This window comes from Gekko japonicus, unplaced genomic scaffold (genome assembly GCF_001447785.1).
Source record: "Gekko japonicus isolate JY-2015 unplaced genomic scaffold, Gekko_japonicus_V1.1 scaffold127, whole genome shotgun sequence".
Taxonomy (NCBI): Eukaryota; Metazoa; Chordata; class Lepidosauria; order Squamata; family Gekkonidae; genus Gekko; species Gekko japonicus.
The window spans coordinates 1,204,581-1,214,249 of NW_015170891.1; the positions used below are offsets into that span (position 1 = coordinate 1,204,581).

The 9,669-nt window shown below is 45.7% G+C and overlaps 2 protein-coding genes across 5 annotated transcripts in view; both read right to left on the reverse strand.

The window, feature by feature from the left end:
- RABGAP1 (RAB GTPase activating protein 1) overlaps window positions 1-9,669 on the reverse strand; it is a 96,586-nt gene that overhangs the window by 42,638 nt on the left and 44,279 nt on the right. The gene's annotated exons all lie outside the window — the stretch shown is intronic.
- GPR21 (G protein-coupled receptor 21) lies at window positions 8,233-9,285 on the reverse strand. The gene has a single exon (XM_015418411.1). The coding sequence runs from the start codon at window positions 9,283-9,285 to the stop codon at window positions 8,233-8,235; it is 1,053 nt and encodes a 350-aa protein (XP_015273897.1).

Below are 9,669 nucleotides of genomic sequence, written 5' to 3' on the forward strand. Positions count from 1 at the left end.
GTTGTCTGATATAAGAGAGGCAACTCTTTGCCTGAGATCACAAAACACTGATGTAAGGAAGTTGCCAGTTCTCTGAGAATCAGTTTGTTGCAGGTCCAATCTCACCCCTCAAAAACACTCCAACTGTTCTTGCAACCCCTTCTGACCAGATAATCTTGCCAGAAGACAAAAGGGAGCCCCATGGGAGTCTGAGCTATGGGCAGCTCCACTCCCCAGCCTCAAAACACCTTTAAGCACAGGGCTCTCAGGCTGCCCTATGCCCCCCCCACCCCAATTCCAAAGTACCACCACCAAAAACTACTGCTGCCATAGCCCATGTAAGGAGGACAAGGCCCCAGGGCCAGGATTCCCTCATGTACCACAACAGACAGGTCCGCACATGATCCTATTCTACATTATAACAAAGATGTCAAGAAAGGAAGCTATAGGAAGGCATTCCTTTCATTCATACTGGGGCGAGAATCAGTGTTCCCTCTAAGCTGAGTTAGTGTGAGCTAGCTCACAGTTCTTTAGCCTCTGGCTCACACATTTTTGTCTTAGCTCAGGAAGGAGGGCTCCAGAGCCAACTAATTTATGCAGTAGCCAGATCACTTGCTCACAACTTTAATGCCAGTAGCTCACAAATTAGAATTTTTGTTCACAAGACTCCACAGCTTAGAGGGAACATTGGCGAGAATACAAAGGGCTCTAGAGATAAGCACTGGCACCTTGAATATAACCAGCGGAGATGAAACTGGCACACGCATGCATACACACACACACACACACGCTTGTGCACACGCACGCGTGCACACATATATATAAATTAAAAAATGCCCCCTGCATAAATTGTAGCTTCTGAACAGCCTGGGAGATCACTGGTGCATGCATCTACAGTGACTAAAGACTTCTGCTCCAGAAAGGGGAGTACTTTGCAAATCAACTGAAGCTAATCACATGGGCTCCTGGGCCACAGCTACAGTCTGAGATTCCAGGAAAAGACTTGGATGTAAAAAAATGAAGGTGAGTCCTAATTTACAGTATCTTCTTTCCAAATTCACCAAGGCTGAACAAGCCAGCAAAAATTAATAACCAGCATATTAGAATGACATCTGCTGCAGGACCCCCCCACCCCCGGCTACAGAGCAATCTGAGAATTCATTGATATACCTGAACTAGTGGCAGTGTAAAGCTCTGACATTATTATAAGGTCATATCACTGTCCTCAGAATCACTCCTTGGAAATATCTGTGCCAAAAAAATTGCATTCATTTTATCTGTTAACTATGGGGTTACTACTCTATAGTGGGGCTAAAATACATCAGGGGACAGAATCAGAGACAGTCACCTCCAAATACGTGGCTGAATGGGAACCAGAGCTTCTCAGGCTTAAGTTAATATGAGGTTTTCTAAAAATGCTGGCTGTCATAAAATGCCATCAAGTAATATCAAGTTAACAATACTTTCACAAGAGAACTCAGAATGTGCATTTAAACAACATCAACTCATGTACATCCTGCTTTTCATAAAAATTTCAAAGCATTCAACTTTAAAAAATGCTAAACATTCTTTTTTTTTACTGTCAAATCACAAGCCAACTTATGGCGACCCTGTAGGATTTTCAAGGCAAGAGATGTTCAGAGGTGGTTTGCCATTGGCCTGCCTCCACTGGTATTTTCTGGCCCTGCTGGTGAACTTCCTGGCGGCACCTGGGTTTTGGCCACTTTTACACACAGTGTGTTGGACTGGATGGGCCACTGGCCTGATCCAACATGGCTTCTCTTATGTTCTTATGTCCTTCTGTTCCTTGGAGATCTCCCATCCAAATACTAACTAGGACCAACCCTGCTTAGCTTCCAAGATCAGATTATATCAGGCTAGCCTGAGCTATCATTCATAAGGGAAAGGGAAAGTAATGGTTTCCCTTGCTCGAAAGCCAGCTGAATCTGACTCTAGGGGGCGGTGCTCATCTCTATTTCCAAGCCAAAGAGCCAGCGCTGTCCGAAGATGTTACTGTGATCATGTGGCATGACTAGACGCTGAGGTGCATGGGACACTGTTATCTTCCCACCAAAGTGGTACCTATTTATCTACTGGCAATTTCTTGCTTTTGAACTGCTAGGTTGGCAGGAGCTGGAGCCAGAGACAGGAGCTGATTCCATCATGTGGCACTAGGGTATTGAACTGCCGAACTACAGACCTTCTGGTCTATAGTTCAGCGTCTTAACCTCTGAACCACCGCGGCCCTCATTCATTCATACACAAAATTCATTCATTCACAACATTAAAATATACACCGTGGGGTGGGTCTAGTGGTTTTCCATCTACATGAGGACTCTCTTCCAACAGAAGCAAGAATGTTTCCTCAATAGGTGATTCTTCACTTAGTAGAAAGGCACTTGAATAGAATAAAATCAGAATGTCAGAACAAAGAGAGTAAAACCAAATCCTAAAGGCCTGGTGAACGAAATATGTTTTGCCCACCTTGTAGAAAAAGGAGCCAAGCAAAATGCCCACTCCAAAGCTCAGAGGAAACTACTAAGAAATTCCTAATCTGCTTGAAGGCAAGTTTTCTCCCTGAATAAATTGGAACTTAGTGCAGGGGCCCCCTGGCTGATGTTTATATACCAGGAGATTAATATGGAAGCAGGAATTCCTTGAGATGTAAAGGACAGAACATTATATTAAATCAGGTGTCAGCAACCTCTTAATGAGAGCCAAACTACATTGAAATTCAAAGCAAGAGGTCAACAAAGCACCGGTATAAAAAGTCCATTTACATAACAGAAAATACACAGCTTAATATTACTGACAATTGACTGACAATCCATACAAATTTCTGCAGCCCACACTGGTTGTTGCAAGTTCTTTATTAGGAAGTGGCACACAGATTAAGATCTCACAGTAACTAATAAATACACACAAGAGCACCCTGTGCGATTTTTTAGTGCACTGGCATAAATCTGCACATAGTTCAGCTCTATGATTTCCCTTTCTGTAAAGCATCTCTAAATAGCCCTTTAGTTCTATATAGATCTTTGCCTGTCATTTTAGCATCTAACATATACCTCCAATACACAAGCACACATGAAGCTGCCTTATACTGAATCCAACCCTGGGTCCATCAAGGTCATTCCTGTCTATTCAGACTGGCAGTGGCTCTCCAGTGTCTCAGGTAGTGGTCTTTCTCATCATCTACCACCTGATTTTTTTTTTAGCTGGTGATGCTGGGGATTGAATCTGGTACCTTCTGCAAGCCAAGCAGAGGTCACAGCCTCTTCCTTTCTTAATTGAAAATTAAAACACTTGGGGCTCTTTAGTTGGCGAAACGACAGCTGAGAGGTGATATGATCGAGGTTTATAAGATTATGCATGGGATAGAGCAGTTTGAGAAAGAAGTACTTTTCTCCCTTTCTCACAATACAAGAACTCGTGAACACTCCATGAAATTGCTGAGCAATCGGGTTAGAACGGATAAAAGGAAGTACTTCTTCACCCAGAGTGATTAACACATGGGATTCACTGCCACAGGAGATGGTGGTGACTACAAGCATGGACGGCTTCAAGAGGGAATTAGATAAGCATATGGAGCAGAGGTCCATCAGTGGCTATTAGCCACAAGGTATAGATAGGAACTCTCAGTCTGGGGCAAGTGATGCTCTGTCTTCTTGGTGCTTGGGGGGGACAACAGTGTGTGGTGGCTTCTAGTGTCCTGGCCCCACTGCTGGACCTCCTGATGGCACCTGGCATTTTTGGCCACTGTGTGACAGAGTGTTGGACTGGATGGGCCTTTGGCCTGATCCAACATTGGCTTCTCTTATGTTCTTATCTCATTTCCCCACCACTACCCGCCCTTTAAGGAAAAATATTTGGTTTTGTACCAAACCACATTTGACTCTGGAACCACAGGGTTGCAGGGCCCTGTATTAAATTTTAACTTAAATCATAATTGAATGTTAATACCTATTGTGAATTAAAGGGTTACATTCCTTTTCCACAAAAGAGGGGAGCAACTATGTCTCAAAGCAACCCAGGTAAACCAGCTCCAACCCTAACCCAAAAGATGATGCACATCAAGGCCGCCTGCGCATAAATCCTGTGATTGCTTGTGCCCACATAAGGTTAACCACTGTCCCTTTTCAGAACATGTTTTCAGGCAATTTCTTCAGCTAAGAGGCAAAAGCGACAGGACTTAAGGACCAATGATGACCTGACAGCACAGGCAGCCACTGAGCGTAGGAAGGCCTTTCAGGCTTGCAAACAAGCCAAGAATTTCCCCCTTTATAACATGGCACCAAGATGGCAGGGACCAGATGGTATTCCTTCTGCAGCTCCCTCTCAGTCCATGGATTCAAAAAGCCATAATCTGGCCTAGAAGTTTAAATGACTAAGACTCCCACTCCAAACATTGCTTGTTGTCATGTACAGCACTTTCATCATACAAGCCTTGATAATGCTTGGCCTTGTTGCCCTCAAAACCATTAGGGACACAAGGGTAGCTCCGCTGGATCAGACCAAGGTAGGTCCTTTCACTCCAGTATCCTGTTTCCCACTCTGGAAGGTCCACAAAAGTCACAAAGGCTATAAAGCTCTCCCACTTTTGTTGTCCCCCCCCCACCCTAATCCTGGCATTCAGACGTATACTGTCTACAAACAATGTGATTTCATACAGCTTTCATGGCAAATATCCTTCAAAGGGCCTCTCCTCTACAAATTTGTCTAGTTCCATTTTAAAGTCACATAAGGCTTGGTCTATACATGTGTCAGAATGAGGCAGTAATGAGGTGGCAGAGTGGACTGTTCCACTTCAGATTGCGGGGGAGGTGTTACTTTTCCCAAACGTTTCCCTACATGAACAATCCCTTTAAGTGGAAAACTTGCACATCATGTGAAGTGCTAGGCTAATAAGCTTTGTCCTTGATGCTTTCCATTCTTATTTACAGGGAATTTTTATACAGACAAAATAAGAAAGCAGACCCAGCACTTGCAGCCTGCAATGGTACAACCCCTTCTACTATACATGTTGATTGTGCCTCAGAACCAGTATTCATCAGCACACCCAATAATGTGAGCCATATTCCTACTTCACATACAGTAATCAGACAAGGAACAGGAGCAACTTGGTAGATGCCATGATACTGAGGTAGGAGTGATCTCAGGTCTCCTGCAGTTGCTTCAAAGAAGGCGGCTTTCTACCATGGACGGCCCCTGCACAGGTCCCATCATATGCCGCAGGGCCCAGTACTTTTCAATAGTTTTATCAGTGATCTGGATGAAGGGGTAGAAGGGCTACTCATTAAATTTGCTGATGATACCAAATTGGAAGGAGTAGCAGACACCCAAGAAGATAGAGTTAAAATTCAACAAGACCTAATACTCTGGAAAAGTGGGCAGTTGCAAACAGGATGCAATTCAACAAAGATAAATGCACAGTATTACATCTGAGCCACAAAAATGTCAAGCACAAATACTGGATGGGGGATACATTTCTGGGGAGTAGTGCATGCGAAAGAGATCTCGGGGTAAGGGTGGACTGTAAACTAAATATGAGCAGCCAGTGTGATGCAGTGGCAAAAAAGGCAAATTCAGTCTTGGGTTGTATTAAAAGGGCCATAGCATCGAAATCGCAGGAGGTCATAGCCCCTCTGTATACTGCCTTGGTCAGACAGCACCTTGAGTACTGTGTGCAGTTCTGGAGGCCTCAATTCAAAAAGGAAGTGGACAAAACTGAGAGGGTGCAGAAGAGAGCGACGAGGATGATCAGGGATCTGGAGACTGAACCCTACGAGGAAAGGCTAAGGGCCTTTGGAATGTTTAGTTTGGAGAAGAGGCGATTGAGGGGGGACCTGATTGCTCTCTTTAAATATTTGAAAGGCTGTCATTTGGAGGAGGGCAAGGAGCTGTTCCAGTTGGTAGCAGAGGATAGGACCCGAGTTTAAATTACAAGCAGTAAGGTATCAGCTGAATATTACGAAAACCTTTATCACAGTCAGAGTGGTTCAAAGGTGGAATCAGCTGCCTAGAGAGGTGGTTAGCTCCCCTTCACTGACAACTTTCAAGAAGAGGCTGGACGAATATTTGTCAGAGATGCTTTAAGGCTGGTCCTGCATTGGGCAGGGGGTTGGACTAGATGGTCTGTATGGCCCCTTCCAACTCTATGATTCTATGAAATAGGGAACACATTTAGACTAACAGCTACTGAACGCATATTGATGCAGGGTACCAGGGTCTACTGGGAATTCTCTTAACAGTTTATTGCTCCATCACTACCTTAAATCAGCTATTCCAGGGACTCTTGAATGGCTACAAACTTTCTCATTGCCAGCTTAAATCCCACTCTGTGTTACAGGCCCAAGAGGGAGCTGGCAGACCACTTAAGGTCTGGAGGCTCCACCTTTGGATTCACCTGTGAGCTTGAAGCCCAGAGAAAGGTCTTACTAAGAATGCAGCACTGCAAGTGCAAGAATAGCACCGATGTGCTAACACCACAATGGCTTTTCTTTCTGGGCAGAAAAATACGGCCTCAACTATTTATCTTCTGTGTAGCCAACCCTGCATCACCATGTCAATGTGGAACTGGAAATGAAAAACCTTCCATCAAGTTTCTATCCCTCATTGTGTTGAAATCATCTGGAGAAGTCTATGTAGTTGGGATAAGGTGGAACCAGGGTTGCTGACACTTTGGAAGTGGGATGTGAAGGCTCAGCATGGCTCAAGGCCCCTCCACACAGCAAGGAGAATGGAATATGCATCACTTAAAGCACAAGTATTTGATCTGCACATTTCATAGCCCCATACTATTCATGTTTCCACAGGAACAAGTCCCAGTCTTCTCACTGAGATTTACTACCAAGCAAGCATGCTTAGGATCGCAGCTATAATCAGGTTGCAGAATCTGGTGGTCTTTGATGCAAGCACCAGGCTCTGGCAAAGCTGCTGCAGGCAGAATCACATCTTCTCTCCTCAGAATGTTGCACACAGAAGAACCAACACCCAAACAGGTAGCACATTCCTTCTCAAGGTGGTTTGTAATGGCACTGTGAGCATTATGGGGGCAGAGGAAAATGTTAAAACTACCTTGTGAGACTGTGGCTGATCTTCTCAAAGCACGAAGACACAATGTATGCAATACAACCCATTGAAATTGTTCTTCTGGCCATGAACTATATGGTTTACCAAAAAGGAATTCATGCTGGCTGGTTTTGAACCGACATTACACCTGCCAACAGCATCCTGCTTTGTACGGGGTCTTATCAGAAACTCAAATTTGCACTTAATATTTGTCATAAGTTGCTACAGCTATTTAAGTGTCCTTTCCCCCCTTCCTACTAGCTCTTAGCATGCTAAGTACCAGAGCATTTTAGATTTAAGACAGCAATCTTCTCTGTTTTTTTGGAGAAATTTCTACACAAAACTCCAATGTTTCACCCCATTCTCAAGATGTCACCACAATTCCAAACTGAGAAAAGGACAGATATTCTCTTACCTTATAAAAAAAATACTTTATTCAACTGCTAGATTTGGTCTGCACCAAAGTTATCCTGTTACTACACAATTTTTTTAAAAAGATGCAAATACTGTACTCTAACTCACAAATGAGCATCCTAACAGCAAACAGGGCACTGGGGACCACATTAACTGTTTTGTTTAAAAAAAAAGCACACTGGGGCAAGGGAAGTTGATCACATGGTCACACCACTGGCTTGTTACACACTGAAATAAAATGTTCAAGTGTTCACATTATTTGCAATAGGCCTGAAGAAAAAATGGAGTCAGGAAGAGAAGGGAGAACAACGTCTGATCCCTTGTCTTGATTCTGAAATATACTTTGGTATGTGCACAAACAAACAAAATATCAGGGTATACAGCACTGAACCATTAACATCTTCACACTTACACACAAAGCACAGATCTCCAAACACCCTAATGAAGTTGTAAGGAAGAACGCAAGTGTGTCTTCTTTGCCAACACTCTCACACGCCCACCATTGTCAGTCACTCCAGGTGGGGAAGAGGGAGAGAAAGATGATTTGATTCTTTAAAATGAACTCTGGGTCACTACACCCATCTCCTGCCCACCAAGAGGAAATTTTTAAAGTGAAACGTCAAACAGACAGCACATGCTTGTGGAAACTCCCAATTCTTTTACATCAGCAGCATTTCTCAGAGAAAGTTGTGTGTGTGTGTTTTAGTTACTTTTTTTTGCAAACCTGGACATCTTTAAGTTATTTTTGCAATCAGAGCAATCCCTATTTTAGACCTGACAACCATTGGAAGGTCTTTTGCTCCTTGATGCAGAAGAATCCTTTGAGGCCCGGTGCCTGGTGCAAGAAGCGCAAACTACGCCAGACAGGCGCTTTAACCCTTTCTGAAAGACACTGTTGGACAGACTGTAGATGACACAGTTGCAAAAGCTGTTGCTGATGGCAAGCCAGGTGGTCAAGAAGGAGGCCACGCGGTTGCGGTACACTTCTGAGCTTTCCAAGAGGAAATAAATGATGTAGGGAAGCCAGAGAATGTAAAAGACACTGGTGATGCGTAGGAGAACCATGGCGTAGCGCTTGTCTGGACAAGGCTGGGCCTCAGCTGTCTCCCCATCCTGAGAGCTGAACCGGACCCTCCTCTCGTTGATCTCCTTGGTGTGCTGCTGGCAGATGCGGAAGATGCTGAAGTATGTGAAACAGACCACGAAGGCAGCTGGTGCATAGAGCATGACGACAATAAAAAGAGTGAAATAAGCATCAGTCTTCCAGAAGTTGGCACACCACTCAAAGACATCCCCGTGGTAGCCAGGCTTCCCCCACTGGAAAAAGGCAGGCAGAAACACAGCACCCGAGTACAACCAGATGAGCAGGATACACACCCGGAGCCTCCAGGGGGTGACTAGCGTGTTGTAAGTCAGCGGCTTTGTGATGGCGATATACCTGTCAACGCTGATGCAAGCTAGAGAGGTCATGGAGACGCTCTTGAGCACCGAAACCACATAGCCAAAGACCTTGCAAACCAGGGACTCGTCCAGGAAGGCAATGCGGTAGTGCAGCAGAGACAAAGAAGGCACCAGGCAGCTCACACCCACCAAGAGGTCAGCGTAGGCCATGGTCTGGATGAAGTAGCTGGTAGTGTGGTGGTTGAGCAATGGAGCGCAGTGGAAGACGAAGATGACAACGATGTTGCCCGAAATGATGAGGACGGTGAGGAAGACGATGATGATCACCTCCAGGAGGCAGAAGTCCAGGGTCTCCGGGTAGCCAGCGGCCAGGAGGCAAAACGGCCTGCTGCTGCGGTTGCTGTCCAGCGAGGCGTTCATCTTGCAGGGGCGATCCCGTCACTCCGCTGCTGCTGCCGGTGGCTGCCCCGGCTGCCCCTGCAGCTGCTGGCGCATGTGCCGCGCTGTCAGTGCCTGAGCGAAGATGCAGAGGCTCCCTGGATGGATGGCTCTGGCTGCTGCAGCCGCCTCCGCCGCCTGCCTGCTGGGGCTGCTGCTCTTTCTCCGGCAGCACTGAGCCAGCAGCTCAGCGCACACCACGCACATAGGGGGGAGGAGGGAGAGGGGGGAGCGCTCTAGAGGCTGGCCTGCTTGTTGCAAGGAGGAGAGGGGGGAGAAGGCTCTCCGGCAATAGCCACGAGGGGGTGGGTCTTCCTCCGAGAGCCGCGAGAAAAGAAAGGAGTGGAGGGAGAGGGTTTGCAGCAT

Bases quoted from the DNA above. Each gene is read 5' to 3' on its own strand.
- GPR21 (XM_015418411.1), bottom strand. From the start codon at position 9,285: ATGAACGCCTCGCTGGACAGCAACCGCAGCAGCAGGCCGTTTTGCCTC.